Genomic DNA, 20,185 nt, shown 5'->3' on the forward strand with positions numbered 1-20,185 from the left:
TAAATGTACCAAAAGGGTTACCTGACAATGGGCACCTTTGGTTTATGGTACATTTGAAATTTTGGTACATTTGGTTTCTCTATATATTTGAAATCTAAATGTATCAAAAGAGTTATATAACAATAGGTACATTTGGTTTCTTGGTATATTTGAAATCTAAACGTATCAAAAGTCGATACTTTTGTTCCCAAATGTACCATAAGTTTTAAGTATATTTTTTATATATCTATACGTGAAAAAAAATATGTATTGAAGACTTTTTATTGAGACATTTTTAAGAGAAAGATAATATTTTTTTAATACTGATAATAAAGAAATGAGGAATTAGTTAATTAATTTTTTATTTTATTAAAAAAATATCATTTTATGCATAGAAGGGGATTCAAAATTAAATTCCTATATTATAGGCAATTAGTTGCTAAGCTACCTTATGCCTCTATATAAATGCATTTAAATTAATGACATGGAAATTAAATAAATAGAAAATTAGTGAGGTAACAATTGATCAAAACACCTTAATCAAATCTTTAAAAGGGATGAATGTTTAATCAAACAACTATAACCATAGAAAAGATGTAGTGCATTCTAAAATCGTGATTACGTGAAGAAAATTGACATGATTTAAATCATTTATTTACATATGTCACTATCAAAGCGATGATTTGAATATTACCATTGTTTGCAAAATACTTTAACATCGATTCCTAACTCCCACTTGTTCCACATCATTTGCTATCTTCAAACAACCAATCTTATCTTAATATCTCATTTCGCTTTTTAGTACGTAGAAATTGTAGAAGTTCTTAATCGAACGCAAGATGTTTCTTTAACCACATCGACAACACAACAGTTTGATCTGACAAAAAAATCGAACAGATTGAAACCCGTCCACCAATGACTCCGTCAACTTTTATAACGAAACCAATTCACATTGGTCTACTCCTTGTTAAACACAGTTTTAAAAAGTCCACAAAATGACTTGAGAAGAAAAAACAATGAAGGACCAAGTTGTAATAATCCATAATGTACAGGGGATAAATGATAAAATCTGTAATTTGACCCTGAAAAATTAAAAGTAAAAACAAAACAAAAAAGGGCGCGTATCTGACGGCCAAGCATGAAAAAGGATGGTCGGCCGTGGCCCGTGGAGATTGCGAGGACGCCACGGAGCATCCCATTTGACGGGTCACATAAAACGCACTCAACGCCCACTCTCTCTCTCTATCTCTCTCTATCTCTCTCTCTACGCGCCTATTTCCGAGAGTTCTATTTTATACGCTCACAACTCACAAGAAGAACTGACACACACACACACACGCGCGCATTTTAAGATAACATTGAAAAAACCAACCACCGCCTCTCTCGCCCTCTCTCTCTCTTTCTCTCTCTTCTGGCGGCGCGTTCAATTCACTTGCAGCAGCGCTATGGGACAGTCCTCTTCGCTTCCTGAGGCTCCGGCGGAGCACAGCCCCAGAGAAATTTCAACGAGCCGACGGTTCAGCTTCAAAACGGTGGCGATTGCTTCATCCTCGACCGACGAAGACTCCGAGTTTTACGGGGAAGTCACTCAGGGCCGTGACTACACGTCTGATCTTCCGGACGAGTGTTTGGCGAGTATTTTCCATTTCCTCGGCGCCGGTGACCGGAAACGGAGCTCGCTCGTCTGCCACCGGTGGCTGAGAGTCGACGGACAGAGCCGGCACCGCCTCTCTCTCAACGCCCAGGCTGGGCTTCTTCCTTTCCTGCCTGTTCTCTTCGCCCGCTTCGACTCGGTCACGAAGCTCGCGCTTCGATGCGATCGCAAATCGATCAGCCTGGACGACGACGCTTTGGTCCTGATCTCGATTCGCTGCAAAAACCTCACGCGCCTCAAGCTCCGCGGCTGCCGCGAAATCACCGACCTCGGAATGGCCACGTTTGCGCAGAACTGTAAGAGCCTGAAGAAGCTCTCCTGCGGCTCGTGCATGTTCGGCGCCGAAGCCATGAACGCCGTCTTCGAGCACTGCCCGGCGCTCGAGGAGCTCTCCGTGAAGAGGCTCCGCGGCGTCCACGACGGCTCAGAGCGGATCGGCGACAAAATTACGTCGTCGTCGCTGAAATCGATAACGTTGAAGGAGATACTGAACGGGCAGTGCTTCGGGCCGCTTATCGTAGGTTCCAAGAATCTCAAGACTCTGAAGCTAATCCGCTGTTTGGGGGATTGGGATACGGTTTTGGAAAAGCTTGGAAATGGGAACCGGGGTTTGATTGAAATTCACCTGGAGAGGTTGCAGGTGACCGATTTGGGGCTTTCCGCCATTTCGAAGTGCTCGAATTTGGAGGTTTTGCACATTGTTAAGGCTGAGTGTTCGAATTTTGGGCTTATTTGTGTTGCCGAAAACTGCAAGCTGCTGAGGAAGCTTCACATTGATGGATGGAGGACGAATAGGATTGGGGACGAGGGTTTGATTGCCATATCGAAAGAGTGCCCCAACATACAGGAGCTTGTTCTGATTGGTGTGAATCCCACCTCTTTGAGCCTAACTGCAATTGCTTCCAATTGCCAAAAATTGGAGAGGTTGGCGCTTTGCGGTAGTGGGTCAATTGGAGATGCTGAATTTGCTTGCATTGCTGCGAAATGTGTGGCATTGAAGAAGCTGTGTATTAAGGGGTGCCCAATTTCCAATGCCGGGCTTGAAATGCTTGCTTGGGGTTGTCCCAGTTTGTCCAAGATTAAGGTCAAGAAGTGCAGAGGAGTGAGTGGTGAGGCGGCGGAGAGGTTGCGGGAGCGAAGAGGATCATTGACTGTGAATTGGGATGCTGGTGAAATTGGATCAATGGATGCTAGTGGGTGTGCAGGTGGAGCCGTAGAAAGCGATGTGGAGCTTCCAGTTGATCACGTAGCAGTTGCTATTGCTCCAGCAAGTAGCAATAGTCCATTGGCATTGTTGAGAACAAAGTTTGGGGTTTTTTCAGGTATGAGTTTTGTTCCTTGCACATTCAGAAGGAGGTCAGGTGGTCAGAGTAGTTCCAGTTCAAACTTGTAGGTGATGTTCTCGAGGGCTACAAAAGTTGCCCTCGGGGCCTCATCTCACGTTGGTACGTTGTTTACAGTGTATTCATTGAATGAAGTTTCTTCTGTATTCGTGGCCTACTTGGGGCTTTTCGTGATGTCGTATTGAATTTTTGTTCGCAAGAAAATGCATGCAGAGAATTGCTGGCATTCAAGTTGTAATGTCTAGCTCAATTATCCAGAAAACAACTTCATCTATTGCAGTTTGTTTTCGTAATTTGCTCACGTCATAACTTGTTTACTTTTTCCTTGATACCATCGTTCATGTAAGAACTTGAAACTACATTCATCTTGATTGCGTTTAATCTGAGCGCAATGGAGTTATGTCGTGCTTCTATGTTGTGTAATCTTACAATCCAAGTAACTGTGCTCAATCTAATGTGGCGAGGTTTCGTGTGATTGCTTTCTTGATATGCCTGGGATGGTGTTTGTCTTCTAAGCACGATGCGTTCAATAAGCGGTTTTTGATCATCCAAAGAGAATAGGTTAATGCTTTTGAATTGCCAGCAGTATCTCTTGTTTACAAGCCTAGCTAATAAGTTAATGCTTTTGAATTGCCAGCAGTGGTATTGCTTTTTGCCCGCCTGAAAGACTGTTGAGAATATTGTTGCCAGGTTGTGCACCCGAACCTGACCTCCTTTTTCTTCCTTGAATGTCCCATACGTTACATGTATTGTTTGTTGCCAGCGGGTTGGCATGTTCCTTGCTACTTCCATTGGAGATGCGTTTTTTCATATGAACTAAGTTAATACGACACTAATCACTCGTTTGGACTTACATCACAATATGATTTCAAAGGCCTCGTTTGCAAAAATTAGTCAAATCAGACTCGTTTTACCATTCGATTGTTTTAGTAGAAATTATCAAATTTCTTTATTTGCACCAAGGAATCAGAAAGTTACATGGGCCCTAAACAAAATCAGGAATGCCCATTTGCTGAATTGCAAGGAGTTTGAGGTGGTGTGGATGAAAACGATGAATCAGCAATTTTCAAACCAAAACAACACAATCTCTGCTGACGAACGGCCTTCTTTTTATTTTTATTTTTTGTGTTTCTCCTCTAGAAAGGCATGCTTACTTAACAAAAATGGAAAAAGAATAAGAGAGCTTAAAAATATGAGAAGAAAAGTGAATCAAATCAACTAGAGATCTAATTCTTGATTTTTAAGCGTTTGCTTACGGATTTCAAGGGAAAACTTTTTCTTGTGTGTAAGTAGACGTATGAGAAAGTTAAAAAGTGAAATGATTCACTTGCTTATATTTTAGTAAACGCATGAAACTTGAGAATTAAATTAATGAAAAATGAAGACCAACAATTGTAGCTTTACGTAAATCCGTAAGTAATCCAATCCAAAAGAGAGATGGATGAGAGTTTGAATTAGAATAATGAAAAATGGAGTTGGGATTGTTTTAGAAAGCAAGTTGGATTTGAAGATTGAAGTAAAAAAATGAAATGTTCATACTAACCTTTAGTTTCTATTTGTTGGAAAGGACGAAATGAGACTATATGAGAAGAAAATGATAATTTCAAGAAATAAAATGAGACAAAACTAGCTGTAAGAAGTGAAATGCGATTAAATGAGAGTTCCACGAGCAAATCAATTAATAAGCCAAAATACGATTGGTCTTTTGCCATGGAGTGCACCAGAAAATATCGAAAACACCCTTAAGGATCCTCCTTTGTAACATGGGCTAAACCCTATAAGCGAAAAACCAAAAACCCTCTCAGTACCGGTTTTTTCAGCCGCCTGCCACACGAACTTCGCGCCGTTGCTCTTCGCCTTGCGTGTGGTCGTCACCGGAAAACGCCCCAATGGATGATTTATTCGCTACCGCAGAGAAAAAGGTTCCCTCTCTCTCTCTCTCTCTGTACCACAACTTCATACTCTTGGTCTCTCAGCTGAGTTTTCACCTCACAAATTTCTACTCAATTCGAATGTTTTCGTCTGTTCTACTTTCTGGGCTGCCGATAAAACTGATTAAAAGCCAAATTATCAAAATTTAAGTTTAAGCATTATTGGGTTGTAACTTATTTGGTTTAATTGTGGGAAAAGTTGGATGCTTTTGTTTTGTGTGAATTTTGTTGAATTTTTCTGAAATTATGGTGGATAGGTTCTTGTGGAAATTGTGAAATTGTCCCAAAAGAGAGGGATGAAGGGTGATAAAGGAGACTGGAAGCAGTTTTTAAGTAGTTATGATAAGAAGTTTGGGGCTAGCTTGAGTGATCCCGGTAGGCGGTCCAACGATGTACTGACTGCATTTTTGAAGACTTTTAACAATGAGGATGATTTGAAGGTAATCAGCTGTGTCCAGTTTGTATGTTAATTTGATAAAACAGTTGTTTAATTCGGATGGTGATTGTTGCCCCTTTTGTGTTTTCAGGTTTTGGCTAAAGTTGTCCAATGCCATACAAACCGCCAAGCCGTGGAGCAATTGTTAAAGAATTTTCCAGAAAATGAATCCCCAGAGCAGGTATCTTTTTTTGTTACACGTAGTTATTGGTTTTTGCTGGCCCTGTAATTTTAGAAGGGTATGCTCCCCTAGTTGCTAATTGCCTTTTTATTTTCATTATGCACAGTTTGTTAGATAGTATTAATTTTGTCGTGATGATGGCCATGCAGAAGCTTGTCCGTGCAACTCTTGAGCACCCACAATATCCACTGGATTACTCGTTCGCATCAAATGATCAGGTTTACTGGCTGTATCTGTGCTTGCATTCTTGTTTTAAAGTTACATTAGTTTGAGTGTGTCTTAACATTCATATGAATCCTTTGTAGTGAAATTGTTTCATTCATTTCTGCATTGCTTTAGATTTCTTTATTACTTCATACACAGGATAGGCATTTTCCTACTCGCCTATGATCCTTTTTTTAGGATAAGGTGTTTTACGGTGTTGTTTGTCCATGTATATCCTTTCTGTTGGAAAAGGATAACTTCTGTTTTATGGAAGAGATATTTTGCGTAGCAAACTGTTTTGTCGCTGTAAACTGAATGATAAAAAGCAATAGAATTTGATTTCCAATTGTTTTGGCCCTGATTTTACAAAATTGGTTACAAAAACTTTGGCTTTTCTACTTTGACTAAATTAAAAGTGATATGCTGTAGAAATCTTAGCTTTTCAAATGGCTGTAAGTTTTACCTGGTCACGTGTTTCTCCCTGTTAACTTGTATAAATGACGAAGCAGGATTGGGTAGCTACAAAGCTAGGTAAAAAATCCAAGGTGATGACCTCAAATGCAATGTTTGCTGTTGATTGCGAGATGGTTCTATGTGAAGATGGCTCTGAAGCTTTAGTAAAGGTGTGCGTAGTGGATGCCAATTTACAGGTATAGCTGCTCTTCAATGTAGACTAGTTACTTGAGTAGTACCTAGGCCTTTTAAAAGTCCCTTTTCTCTGTAACCTTGTGAATTTACAGGTCAAACTGAATGAATTTGTAAACCCTTGCAAAGAAGTTGCTGATTACAGATCTGAGATTACAGGAGTTTCAGCATCGGATTTGGATGGAATTACATGCACATTGAAGGATATACAGGTATTAAGGTTATTTACATGATTCAAGGGGTTCTTTTTCAATCTGATTTCAAGGGATTATGCATGACCCTTTCTTACCTAAACTTGTTGGTTTATATTGTAGAAACTCTTGAAGAAGTTGTTGTCAGATGGTACTATTTTAGTCGGGCATAGCTTATGTAACGACCTGCAAGGTAAGTTAACTGTTATTCTATAAGTAGATATTTGGGCCTTTTTGAAACAAGTCATTATATGTTGTTCTCCTTTTCAGTTTCTGCAATTTAAGTATGACTTTGTAGTTCTTTTTAAATTTTTTGCTGTATTGTTCATTGTTCTTAATTGCTCTTTTTTGTTCACAGCACTGAAGTTGGAACATGCCAGGGTGATCGATACTGCATATATCTTCAGATACTCTGATGGACCTATTGATAGAAAACCTTCCTTGAACAATTTGTGTAAGGCAAGTTATAAGAAACTGGAATCTATTAATTAGTCTATTGCATGATTCTGCAATTGAGTGTTTGTCCATCTTTAATTAGGGATGACTTGAAATTTTTTTACCTTTAAGTTCTTGATTGTTGCAATGTGGGCAGTTATTTACTAACTTTGGCTATTTAGGATGGTGGTCTACATATTTTGAATTTTTTTTTGGTATTGTGTATTATCACTTTGGAGATGCTTTTGGGATAAACTTTTAAAGCTTCTGTTATATTCTAACAAGAACTAAAGCAAAGAAACTATGTGTTGGGATTTTTTTTTTGAGATGGATGACTTATTTTTCCATATTATTTTATCCAGTCTGTATTGGGTTATGAAGTCCGGAAGCAAGGTTCTCCACACAATTGTCTGGATGATGCTTGTGCTGCAATGAAACTAGTTCTTTCTAAGATAAAGGGCGAAGTTGGTGTTGTTGCCCCCCCAGCTCAGGAGGATGTGAGTTTCTAGTTTTTCATCATCTTTTAAACTCCAAGACAGTAATTCCAGGTACATCATTCATTATTGTCTAAATAAATCCTTCTATTGTAGGTACGTGAAGTTAATATGGCAAAGCTACTTCTGCATAGGATACCAATTACAGTGCCTAGTGAAGAACTGCACAATGTCGTTCCTGGGAACTATACGATACAAGTCAAGGTTCAATATATATCCCTACATTTGTTAAATTTAGTGGTTCAGTGTGCTATAGAGGTATTATGTTATGGTTTTACTTCCAAAAGACCTTCACACACCATATCATAGATACCGAGGTTTGGCTTTCATTTGGATAAAATGGTCGGGTATCATAACTTTCTTTCTCCCCCCTTCCCACTTTCTTCCCTGCTTGTTACTGTGAAGTTAATGTAGTTAATCATTTCCAGCAACCATCTGTGAAAGCGCAAGGAGATAAATATTCTGCCTTTGCTATCTTTACGAGTCCACAAGAAGCACATCAGGCATATGAAAAAGTCCAAGGCAGCCGGGAGAAGGTACATACACTTATATGTCTTTATACCGTTGACCAGAGGCTTTAAGGGGATCCCCATTTTTTGAAAAAATGGGGATTGATTGTGTGGCCCACACCACATCGAACTCCAAAAATCCAAACCATCTATTTTTCAAGTTGCACTTTGTAGACCATCTTGCAAAATATTAGCCAAAATTGGAAATGTTTGAGGCATTTAATTGAGTTTAAAGAAATTGACGAACATTATGTTCTTAGAAACATTGAAATTTCTTCGTGACCATTAAATGGGTAAACGGATTGAATTGATTTTTTGCAAGGATGATCTATGATTAGAGACTTAAAAATTAGACGATTTTGATTGTTGAAGTTCGATGTGAAGTGGGTCCCACAACTATAAGATATCTCATTGACAATGTCGAACACATATATAAGATATCTTATTGTGTGCATGCTGTTCTTTTTACATGAGTATATTTTTCTGGTTATATATCCTTGATTTTCATTTGTGTGCTTCAAGTGATGGGGTTAGTTGTCATTACAAGGCAATTCTGTCATCTATACGGCACTCGGATTTGTTTGGTTATAAAGAATATAACGATGTTAAACTATCTTTATTATAGGACTCATGTGGACGGCCCCAGAAACTTGTTGCATTTAAGCTCAGCACAGGTGTAACTGCTGATTTATTCGTTCGTAAAATGGCAAACGTTGATTCGTCTGCCCAAGTCTCATCGAAGAGAGCTTTAGAAGTTGAAGAGAACTCAGGTGTACATAAAAAACAAAAGACAGGTCAGAAAGTAGAAGAGGAGACAACGGCAGAGCTAAATCAGTGCTGCGATCACCTTAAAGAGATGGAAAGGTTGAAGGAAGAACAACAAAAGGCCCTAGACAAGTGTTCTGATCAATTAAAGGAGATTGAAGGACTGAAGCAGCAACTTCAAAATAAAGAGTTTGAAATTTCGACACTGAATAAGATTGTTTCTAAACTCCAAGGGGGCAAGAAAAAAGGGAAGTAGAATTTAGTGTGGCCCCGAGAATTATCCGCAGCTCTGGAGGCACGTCAATTCTCAGCGTGTTGCAACAGCTCGTAGCCCTTCGAATGTGATGGGCAGTTTAACATCAGGCTTCATGAAGAAAAAGGTCGAAGGTCTCATTTTTTGGCAATTATGGCTTCCCCGTTGCATCCGTCGAGAAGTACATCAGTTTTGCTGCTGATCAATTTTGACTGGTGGGATTTTCCGAAGATACAGATTTATTTATATGTAACTTTGATTGGTGATACAACATTTGATTCTTTTTTTTCGAAAAAAGAAAGAACAATTTCGTGTTAGCCGTTCTACCTAAATAACGAACTGAGTAGGGTGGATTTTACTGTTAAAAGATTGCAAAAATGGCGAGATTAACGCCCCTTTTCAATTAGCATCTGATACCTCTGTTGAAAACAATGAAGGAAACACTCAACCAACATCTGATTCCTACGATCGTTCCGAGCTCTGCTATCTATTGTTTGGAATGGTAAATACACAATACAGTGGTGTCTCTTGTACAATGTCAAGTAAAATGGTCAAACTGCTTCATTCACTATCAAAATCGTCATCCCCGAAAGAGAAAACTGAAGCATCCGCGGCTATCGCCCTTATATCATCTGCCCCCGATGAGCTCAACTTGCGGGAGTGGCCCAGGTGAGATTTTTCAGCACCATCACTAGTCGGTTTTCTGGAAGTACTCCGCGGGCTATCCACACTTCTGGTGTTAGATGGATGATTAGATGCAGCAATTCCAGCTCTAGAATTAGCTTCCGGTTGCCTGCTCGTTTTATTCCCAGGCTCATCTCCATCACTATCTGAAAATACATCGTCACCATCTTCACGCTGAAAGATTTTACTTTGGTTGGGGTTTCCTGCAACACCACGAGTTGAAGCATTGGCGTCACTTGAGCTACCCTCAGGTTTTCTACCCGAAGAATCTGCTTTATCTTTTGTAGGCAAAGTAGTACCATCATAGTCTATCATCACAACTTCAACCTGAAATCCTGGACAAGGGAATTTTCTCTGCAAATCACAACCAAGGGTGTTTCACAAGCAAGCACCACGAAGAAACAGAAATGTACGGTAGAGAAAGTGAGAGATGATCTAACATTTGACATATATCATATTCATAAGTAATTAGATGAAGGTCAAACCATTAACCTTGTCAAAATCATCGAGGTCATCTGCGGTTAAGATTTTTCTGTTTTCTGTCATTGTATTTAACCAGCTGAAAAGAGGTGAGAATAAAAACGAAATCAATCTGGCAGGCAATTCTCTTTATATATATTTATTCCATTTCTTGTACCACAATTGCTGAAAGTAAAATTTTGGATATGAGAATAGCAATATTAGAGCAGGTCGCGTGAAACAAAAGCATGACAGATTCAACATTCGTCATTAAATTAGTAAAGGAAAGTTGCATCATAACAAAAACAAGAGTAATATAGAGGAACCGATTACATACCAATAGAAGTCTCCATGGCCATCTTGGAAATGGATTTTGAAATCCCCCACTAACTCAGCAAGACCAGGTTCCCCTGGTAGAGCGAAAACCACAATCCCTTTCTTCCGTGCACTGATCCAGAAATCTTCAGGCTAAAAGAATGAGTTAGTGGCCTTAAATCAGAAACTCAATGGATTTCTACGTATGTATCAAAAAAAAAAAAAAAATAACATGCATATCGAAACCGTTTTACTTTGACAAGCACTTACCATAAGATCTTTTGTTTTTGGATGCTTTCTAGATGAGAACAAAATTCCTGTGCATTAGGATAAACATCCAGATAAGTAGCATAAAACAGCTTCTAAATGTGGAAAGAGTGAAGGCATTTTTAGAAATGAATATGCATGCATGGCTCTAAAAACACGCACATGCAACAACACACAATGAATCATCACGCAAAGATGGCAAACACACACAAAATGTATAATCATCACAACTTCAAGTATTGTACGAGTACTCAACGGCAACTCTGCAAATCGTTATCTGTAACTCAGTACTAGATTCCCTTATCAAAAACGCTATTTTGTACCCAAACAAACTCAAGGTTGGACAAGTAACTAGTTCACGAAGTGAACAATATTAGAAAGGATCAATATTTAAAAACAAAACTGCCTCTTGGGAATCAAAGAACAGTACAGCATCTTTTATACTAATTATAAATATCTATAAAAAGTGTGATGGTTCAGAGCATCACAGAATATTGCAAGGATGATAGCATCAAAGCTTACCCTTATGATCCGAGATTGCAATGGAGGGCCTAATCCAATAAGGGCAATTGTGAAGCCGAAATCCCCTGAGCATGCACCTATAATATCACAACTTTAGTACCTTCTAAAATGGAGTCTTACGGTACAGACACACTAGTACACAAACACACACACACACAGAGGCAAGCGATCTATGTCCATAACTTTAGATATGGACGATTGAGATGCATCTCACCCACTGTGCACCTTAATAACCTATGTCACCTCAGATCTCAACTTAGCTCCTCAACCTAGGTCCTCATTACAACACCACTGTAACACTTTGATACATATACAAGTGAATGGTCAGACTGATATATTTTGGAGAAGTATGTCAGAAGTGTACCTTCGAGGTGGAGGAGTTTCTCCATTGAAGTGTTTTAAGATATGCTCAAAGTATTTGACGTATCTCTAGGAAGATAATAGAAAAAATTGTTAATCACAATGATGTAGATAGATAAGGAACATCAAGCTTAAAAAGCAAATCCAAAAATTTTAACCGACTCACAATCTGACTAGGGAGAACCAGAGCCTTTCCATCTATACATCTTTTATGGTTATAGTAATTCATGGCCTCCTCAGCCGTAGGGAAGAACTGCAGAGTCATGGAAAAACAAACAAGAAAAGGTTATGGTCATAAGTGCAAGAAATATAGAGCCAAAAGAAGCACCAATGTTTCCAGCATACAACCCCCAGGTCTTAAGGTGCTGATTATTGATCTAACCTTGAGAAGTAAGAGAAGGCTACAAATCATTACTCCAGTCCTTGCCATACCAGCTTTACAATGGACAACCACAACATTTTCAATGCCCTCCTTTAACCATGAATGAGCACTTCGACAGAAAGATTCTATGAGTTCGATTGGGGGGCAATTATGATCATCAAACGGGAAACTTGCAGCCTTAAAACATTCAGAGAAGCGAAATATAGAAGAAGCTGTTATTCAACATGACTGAAAAACAGAATTGCAGCATTGAAAAGTTAAACTTCTTAATCTTTCTGACAATACTTTCAAGTTTCTTTCCCAATACATTAATGCATACAAGATAGCTCTCATTAAGCCTATCACATCATTCACAGAATATCTTATGATTTCATCCATGGCCATTTTGTTGTATAATCAAGATTTTGAAAAACTTTAATAGCTCCATCAAAGATACAGTGTTGCTTAATTTTTTTGCGTATAAAAAGTGCCAACCCCTTCATCTAGCAGCAATATCATGCCTTATTTTTCTATTTACTTATAAGGTTTCACATTTTTTGCAAACGGCAAGAACCAAAAACCTGGGACAGCCTCACAACTTGGTGCACTGACAAGGTAACTGATGGTTGGCCAAGGACTTGTATTTAAGCTAATACATATGCCAGAAAAAAAAATTAAATCCTGCAATTTTTCTACACATTTGTTCACATTTCTTTAAGACGGATTATCAGATTCCTTCACATTTCTTTAAGCCTTCAACACATTGCAAGTGAAGACAAAAAACACACCTTCCCCTCAAATCGCGATGCATCATACAATCTCTCTGAACAAAGATTGTACACTTTATATTTTCCCTGCAAAAGAAATGTCAAATTGACAGAGTTTTTTAAACTAGTCATTGGCCGAAAAGAGGAACAAAACCGCAGAGATAACCTAGAAGCACCATATTCTTAAGCTCAACAGATAATTTCCTGAACTGTAAACAGATTTTCATGCTCCAAAGTCAAATATTTATGCCTTCAAATTTGAAAACTGATTCCCACCTTGTGAGTAGTCTCAAGAAATCTGATAACTTCTTCCATGTGGTTTCGGTAAAAACCCTGCATCACATGTTGTAATTGGTATGTTAAAAACGACACACCCAAGCTTACTGGATTCCAAACAAAAACTATGTAATTTTATTACCTCAACATATCCAAATAGACCTGAGCTTATATCTCCAGCTGGGAAACCCATTGCAATTATATTCTCAGTAATGTATGTCAGATCCAAATCAAAACCTCCCTCCTGCAAATTTAGTGAAGAATAGGTGGCTCTCATAGGCAACATTCTTTGTGGAAAACTCACAATTTTATTATAGGTGAAAACAAAGGTAGTTGCAAAAGGTAATTGACTGCAATGATTAAGAAGTTAACCAAAGAAAAGAAAAATCATATACATATGCACATACAGCCTAATAATTCCTGAATGCTTAAGTAATGGGTCCCACACACACGAGTCGAATATTGCCGATATTCCCCCACTTTAGCCACCCGGGAGAAATGGGTGTGGGGTCTTACCAAAAGTCCTTGGCAATATGTGTGTGTGGTACCATTGCTTATAAAGTACTACATGACTCTTCTTCTAGCCAATGTGGGACGCAAATGTGGCTCTAATCTAAGCCACCAAACTCCAACAGTTCTCACACAATAGTCCAAAAGGTCAGCATGGCCAAGTAGTACAAGGAAATAAGGACTGGAACTTTGATGCCACTGAAGTTTCTAATATCATAAAAAAATTTCTTGTGTACATACTTTGGGTATCAATGGCCACATTCAAATATCTAATGATAAGTTTAATAGTTAGATGGGTTGACTATGAAGGAAAAGTCTGACATGACCTAATCACCGAATGACTAAACACTCAAAGCCAATCTATCACCATTCACCAGTATGTAATTTTGTTGAATTATTGTCTGAGCAATCTACATCGAAAACCCTATTTGCATTCTATCAAAAATTGAAATGTTAATAAAGTAGTTGAATTTGTTGATACACTTGGCGTTAATAATCAAGAAACAAAACTGAAGCACCCCTCAACTGTGGTAAGGTACCTGGTATCTTCGTTTGTTTTGAGAGACCAAATGGCGCGCCTTGACCTGCACAGCCTTCACTGCACTCTGAGATGTGTTAAACAAACCCTTTGTAAATGAAAGAAAAACCCCAGATACCGCTTTCGCATATTGAGTGCTATTATTATCTTGACCAGAGGCAGCAGTAGCATTTTCAACCCCAGAATCTTTAGCAGGAGGTTGAGTTGACGGGTCATTAGCTTTCGACTCCATTCAGGGGAATCAATGGAGATCCCAACACTGCCCAGGTAGAACTCAATGGAGATCCTAAAATAATACATCAACAGGAACAAATAACCAAGTGAAGTGATTGCATTACAACATAAAGAAATGAATCAAAACTTAGGCAAAAGGAATTCGTGCTTCGAACATAAGCTGAACCGTAAAAACCCAATTGAAAACGAAGATTAACGGTTCGATTAATACATTCCACATACAAAACCAACAATGCAGTCAATCAGAGACTTGGGTTTTATTCTAAATTTGTAGTATTCAAGTTCTTGATGAACCACAATGCATCATACGATTCACACCTCACGAAGACACGCAGGAAGATCCGTCAAGATTCATCTTTTACAATGGCAAATGTGAAAATTTCTTGTAGCATCACCGATCAAATTGAGAAATTCAACAGATAAGGTGCCAAATTGTGTAAATATAGGTATAGAGTGGGCAATGTGAGAGAGCGCTTACCGAGATTCTGGATTTGTATGAAGGCGGAGATCCTTTCAGGCGTTCCTGTTTAATTTGATTGAAATGTTGGATTGAAGCGAAGAAAAGGAGTTGTAATGTTTATACGTAAATATTACCAGGCAGGTGGAAGATTAGTGTTGCTGCAATTACAAGGTTTGGAACGCCCGCTATCACTCGTCGTTGTTCGTTGTACTTGGCATGCGTCTAATCCAAGGGTCAACTACCATTTTTACCATTCACCGTCACGGAGTGCTCACGTCCAATGTTATATTGTGGCATGTTGCGTTTATGCTTTTTTTCTATATGTCAATGTATTCTTACATCGGGATATTATAGTGAAATAAAGCTTGGCAAAAGAAAATTGCTTGCCTTTCCATGTTTGATAAATTGAATTTTTTTCTTTCGTACAGCGATATATTTAAACTAAAAGGTGAATTTGAATTATATAATTGCTAACATATTATGAGAGAGACAAAACGCGCCCTTTTCTTTTAATATTAGTTGTTAAAAAAAAAAATTCAACACAAAACGTATGACCACGTTTTATGTGAGGTGATGTCTAATATTAGGGACTGTGCAAAGAAACAAATTGGGTGCGAATACAATTTAAACAAAAAATAAAATAAAAACAATCCCATTGAGATCCACTCGTGCCTAACCAAACCGAAATAGATCCGGTCGAACCGGTGACCCGTAAAATTGAGGTCACCTCCCTCCCCGACGAAACGGCCCCAAATATAAAACTCTGAACCATTAATTCCAAAGACAATCGCCCAGAGACAGATTCAGAGAGGGAGAGAGAGAAGACCACCACCCAATAAACAAGCTCGGGAAATGGACACTGGAGCGGCGGGAGTGGGTCTCGCCGCAGCAGTCGCCGACGATCCGTTCAAGGGATCGCCGTTCGCCGCCGTTTCGGATTGGAGTTACGGCGTTTCGCGGCGCTACCAGCACTTGCTCGACCGCACGACGCCGCACGTGCTGTACCGGTGGCTGGCGTGCCTGGCGGTGGCCTTAATCTACGTCTTACGCGTGTACCTGGTCCAAGGCTTCTACGTGGTGTCGTATGGCTTGGGGATCTACGTTCTCAACCTCCTCATCGGGTTTCTCTCTCCTCAGGTCGACCCGGAGATCCACGACCTCTCCTCCTCCGACGGCCCCTCCCTCCCAACCCGCGGATCCGATGAGTTCCGCCCCTTCGTCCGCCGCCTCCCCGAGTTCAAGTTCTGGTAATTTCCCCATCTCACTGTGTAAAGTTGTCGCCTTTGCGTTCAATTCGTGATTGCCCTGTTTGTGTTTGTCGAAATACCTCAATGAGATTGCTTCTTGCCGTCGGTAATCTCATATAGACTATACAATCATTTGCCCGATTGCCCATTTGCCCATTTGGCCATTGTTGAAATTGGTTTGGTTTTGTGGTCGTGTGTGGAAGGTACTCAATCACCAAGGCATTTTGCATCGCTTTTGCGATGACATTCTTCAGTGCGTTTGATGTACCTGTGTTCTGGCCAATACTTCTCTTCTACTGGGTGGTGCTCTTCGTTCTCACCATGAGGAGACAGATTGTACACATGATCAAATACAAATACGTGCCCTTCTCTTTTGGGAAACAGGTTTGCCTTTGCCGCCCAAACGAACCCGAAATAAGTCTTACTTCAACCATTGGTTTGATGGTTTGATCCCCATTGTCCCGATTGCTTCTGTGGATTCATACTCAAATTGTTACTATTTGCAGCGGTACGATGGAAAGAAAGCTCATTCGTCTTCTGTAAAGGCTACAACCCTCCTCCCTAGGGACTGAAACCTTCAGGTGCCTTGACTTACATCTGTTTGTGTTTAAATTAAGCTACCAATTCAACATTGCTCATAGTAACAATTTGTTCTCATGTGTTGTGTTCAACAGCCACGGGAGTTTTTTGGAAGATATGCGGCCTGGAGGAATCATCTTTGGAGCTAATTCACGCGTCTTGTATCTGGACATAACGCGGTTAATTTCCTCGGCTGAAGGCTGAAATTTGTTGTTTATTTCGATTATGCTTCAAGAATCATACTTCTCAAGCACTTGTATTGAAGATTCGTTTATGTTGTAATTGTGATGGTTATTCGCTTATGGTGAGAATAATGGATTAGCTTACTAGTTTTTTCCTACACGCTTGTGTCGGTAATACCTTCGAGGACAACACGTAAATTTACGCACACAAGTTTCACTTACAGTTTACATAACCTTTTCTTGAACTTGATCCCGGCCTCCCTGAGCTCCGTAACGCAATGAATTTACTGCTGCCTCCGTTTATCTGCCACCCGATTCGAGTGTGACTATCTCTTGATCCAAACTCTCGGCACAGTCTGAAGTCCCGTGCGCAATAGACTTCGCCTGAACACGTCAAGACAATGAGGGCCACCTTGTTTGGACGGGATCGAAGGTGGTTGCGTATCCAAGCGATTACTGGAGTTTGTTCCTATTGCTCTTTGTCAATGGCTCGTCAGTAGGCGTCAATGGATCGAAAAACCCAAGTCTAGCTGAGCTACAAGTCCCTTCTGCTTAGGATCTCCATACTGCAGCACCAATAACCGATAAAGAATGAAAAACGGAAGCTGATTCTCAAGCATGATCATGTCCCTCTGAATCGAATGCATTGTGCCACGATTGCAAATATGGGATCATTTCGAGGGTAACCTAGTTGCTTAAATCCCTCGGCAGTGCCTCGAAACAGCTCGAGCACAAAGCAACCGTCAAGCACCATCATTTCTACGAACTCGTTGCTGCTGAGCCCCATTGCAACTGGCTCTTCATAGCAAGCTCGAGCCGTTTCTTCAACTTCTTTTATAGAATCAAGATACAGCTCTATGAACTGGTTTGTCCGCCTTGGCATTAGATGAAGCGACCGCCATTTGTGGCGGTCCATTTTTGCCGTGATGGTAAGGCCCCAGTGACACAATTTGAGGCACAATGGTTTTGTCATCACCTTCCCTCAAGTAGTGTGGGACTCTGTAAATGCAGTGCTTTGCCCATGAACTCGCCGCGTTGTCCTGGCTGGCCTGATCAAGTTTGTCTTTGATGTTGATCATTCACTCGGATTCCGGCGACTTAGGTCACTCTTCAAATTTCTTGATCACAACCATTTTGGATCAGAATTTGGAGTGGCTCAGATGGTTGCTTCTGCTGATGATGAACTTCTTGTTGTGGCAGTTCAAATGATCTGTTTGTGGAAGTAGGAGATTTTGCGATTCCAGATTCGACTGTTTTTAGGAGTTTGACTGTGATGAGGTACCAGCTCAGGAGCTCCTTATCGCGGCAACCATTGTTTTGTTGGCTCAGAAATGCCGTCCTGAGATTGGTATGTGGCTTGAATCCTAAGCAATAAAAAGCACAGCCTGCAAAACAATTTTTCTTGAATACATGCAATCACTCAATGCGGGCACATATTTGATCGTTAAATTTGATACAACAATATAAGCTGAGTGATTGAGGACCGTTGGATTTCGCTTGCAAAGGGTCAACTATCAAGGGGTTGAAGATGATGGGGCTGTTGCTAACATCATGATATAAATTGGATCAGATGGTTGTTTTAAATTAAAAATTTAATAGATGTAAACCAATGGTGCATCCATCGTGGATCCTTTTTAAGATGACTTTTAGTTGCAATCTTGTAATGTTCTATATTCTTTATATTCTTACTCTTACGGTTTATTCTTGTGCCAACCTTCGTTGTTCAATCATCATCGTAGCTCTTAATTTTCACGTTGTTAACAACTGCGGCAAGGAAATTATTTCTGCAATAATAAGACGTGATTTAGAAGATTTTTTGACATTTTTTGTAGGAATATAATTGTATGGTAGTTTTCACACTTTTTCTAGGTTTACCGTTAGGAAGACATGCCTCGTCCAGCTAAGGTTCGTTTGCTTGCTGCTACAGTCGAGATGGTCACAAGTGCAGTTGAAGAAGATGCAGTGTTCTTTGGAGGACTCGTGCGGATATTCAATGGTTGGCTTCTTCTTTTTAGTGCATGACATGAAGGCATGTCTATCGAGACACAAACTTTGTAGCAGATGATGTGACTAATCTAGGTCTTTTCCTTCCTAATATGTATGTTTGGGATCGAAAACTCCATGTTCAAGCCACTACGGCTTTCTTATTTGATTGTAACGGATCTTGGTTTCCTCGCTTTAATGCATTCTTTCTTCAGAAAAAATCATTTCTCTCCAATCTCTAACACTAGAGGTGTCGAGAGTTAAGAGACATCGGACTTGTGCTTGAGATATCTTAGTCTTATTTCCAAGAGGTATCCACGACACGATTCAAGGAGAGGGCTAAGGGCCATTCACTAGGGTATAAGAGTCTTTGACACACGTTGATAAGTATATTTTATATTATATATTTATAATTTGAAAGAATTTTGATACTTTGAATTATGTTTCCAATATAGGATTTTCGACTTCCTTTGGAGCAAAACATGGTCAAATGGACGAATTTTTGAGTAATTCCAATTGGAGGACGTTCGTGAGTCACTTAGCTTGATCCTGTCAAAATATCAGTTTTTTCTACCAAGCGATGATTTTCTGGCAATAAAATAAAGAAGTCATGCGCAGTGCTGGAATAATGACGTTTTGGACTTAACTTGCGATTTTGGAGCCCAAGATGACCTCGGATGGGTTCGTGACCTTCTGGAGATGTGTTCAGAACGTTCTTATCTTTAAAACAAGCTATCTTGGGCCGGATTTGAAGAAGATTTGAGGCTAAAACGTGGCTGAACAGTTTCTGTGTAGTTTTTCCTAGTTTAATTAGGACTTTATTTTTTATTTTATTTTATTATTATTTAGTTTCTTAGTGGGAATAAAATACTTGTTAGGGTTTGTGCGCTGGTGGGAGGAGATATTAAAAGGCTTGGCCGTTCTAAATCTTTGGGGGGAGACTTTTCTTTTATGCAACTTTTGGGAGACAGAAAACTTGGCTAGGGATCTTGGAGATTTTCTACTTTAAGGTGTTTTCATTCCTTTTATTCTTAATAATATGTTCTATGATTTCAATTATGAATATGCGTAACTAATTCCTTTTGCTAGGGTGAAGCCGTAAGCCTTAGCATGAATATGTGATTTTTATTTAATTGCTTATGATTGATTGCATGCATACCTTGAATTATTGATCACCGTAATTAAAACTATCTAATTGTCTTAATGCCTGATCACCATTAGGATCTTTAGAAAAGTAATTTGATGCAATTTTGGTCGGAAGGTTCCCTGAAATTGATGCTGGCTTCTTGTGATTAATAATTGTAATTTCACTTAAGATGAACACCACATCTTAAGGGTTGCATGGTTTTTCAAAGGGTTTTCATAAAGCATAATGAGTCTCTCATGTTCAGATTTGATCCGAACGTCCGGACGGGTTGCAT

The 20,185-nt window shown here is 39.5% G+C and overlaps 3 protein-coding genes and 2 pseudogenes across 6 annotated transcripts; 3 read left to right on the forward strand and 2 right to left on the reverse strand.

The window, feature by feature from the left end:
* The first annotated feature begins 1,125 nt into the window (after positions 1–1,125).
* LOC137742063 (F-box protein SKIP2 pseudogene) lies at positions 1,126–3,451 on the forward strand (annotated as a pseudogene). The gene has a single exon (XR_015956922.1). The product of XR_015956922.1 is annotated as an F-box protein SKIP2 pseudogene (transcript).
* A 1,210-nt stretch (positions 3,452–4,661) lies between these two features.
* Positions 4,662–9,426, forward strand: LOC137708623 (small RNA degrading nuclease 1). Its single transcript, XM_068447744.2, has 12 exons — positions 4,662–4,898; positions 5,165–5,347; positions 5,435–5,524; positions 5,674–5,742; positions 6,238–6,378; positions 6,469–6,585; positions 6,688–6,757; positions 6,923–7,023; positions 7,362–7,496; positions 7,590–7,697; positions 7,922–8,029; positions 8,628–9,426. Exons 1-12 carry the CDS (start codon positions 4,866–4,868, stop codon positions 9,021–9,023), a joined length of 1,551 nt encoding a protein of 516 aa, XP_068303845.2. The 5' UTR covers positions 4,662–4,865; the 3' UTR covers positions 9,024–9,426.
* On the reverse strand, positions 9,390–15,120 carry LOC137708614 (phosphatidylinositol 3,4,5-trisphosphate 3-phosphatase and protein-tyrosine-phosphatase PTEN2A). 3 transcript variants are annotated; one of them, XM_088685779.1, is made up of 14 exons: positions 14,908–15,120; positions 14,792–14,836; positions 14,081–14,365; positions 13,174–13,275; positions 13,032–13,088; positions 12,777–12,842; positions 12,010–12,186; positions 11,794–11,880; positions 11,632–11,696; positions 11,268–11,344; positions 10,749–10,795; positions 10,501–10,631; positions 10,197–10,263; positions 9,390–10,058 (listed from the first exon to the last, which is right to left on the reverse strand). In XM_088685779.1, the coding sequence occupies exons 3-14, from the start codon at positions 14,309–14,311 to the stop codon at positions 9,582–9,584; spliced, it is 1,584 nt and encodes a 527-aa protein (XP_088541905.1). In that variant the 5' UTR covers positions 14,312–14,365; positions 14,792–14,836; positions 14,908–15,120; the 3' UTR covers positions 9,390–9,581. The 3 variants fall into 3 exon arrangements, with proteins under 3 accessions (XP_088541905.1, XP_068303836.2, XP_088541906.1); XM_068447735.2 differs by having other exon boundaries at positions 14,792–15,032; XM_088685780.1 differs by lacking the exons at positions 14,792–14,836; positions 14,908–15,120 and adding an exon at positions 14,525–14,623.
* Positions 15,121–15,380: 260 nt separating this feature from the next.
* LOC137734679 (protein RER1A) lies at positions 15,381–16,939 on the forward strand. Its single transcript, XM_068473945.2, has 4 exons — positions 15,381–16,020; positions 16,224–16,404; positions 16,527–16,601; positions 16,695–16,939. The coding sequence occupies exons 1-3, from the start codon at positions 15,626–15,628 to the stop codon at positions 16,590–16,592; spliced, it is 642 nt and encodes a 213-aa protein (XP_068330046.2). The 5' UTR covers positions 15,381–15,625; the 3' UTR covers positions 16,593–16,601; positions 16,695–16,939.
* Positions 16,940–17,134: 195 nt separating this feature from the next.
* On the reverse strand, positions 17,135–17,953 carry LOC137734672 (UPF0481 protein At3g47200-like; annotated as a pseudogene).
* Between the last annotated feature and the right edge of the window lie 2,232 nt (positions 17,954–20,185).

This window comes from Pyrus communis, chromosome 15 (genome assembly GCF_041283825.1).
Source record: "Pyrus communis isolate YQ-2024b chromosome 15, ASM4128382v1, whole genome shotgun sequence".
Lineage (NCBI taxonomy): Eukaryota > Viridiplantae > Streptophyta > Magnoliopsida > Rosales > Rosaceae > Pyrus > Pyrus communis.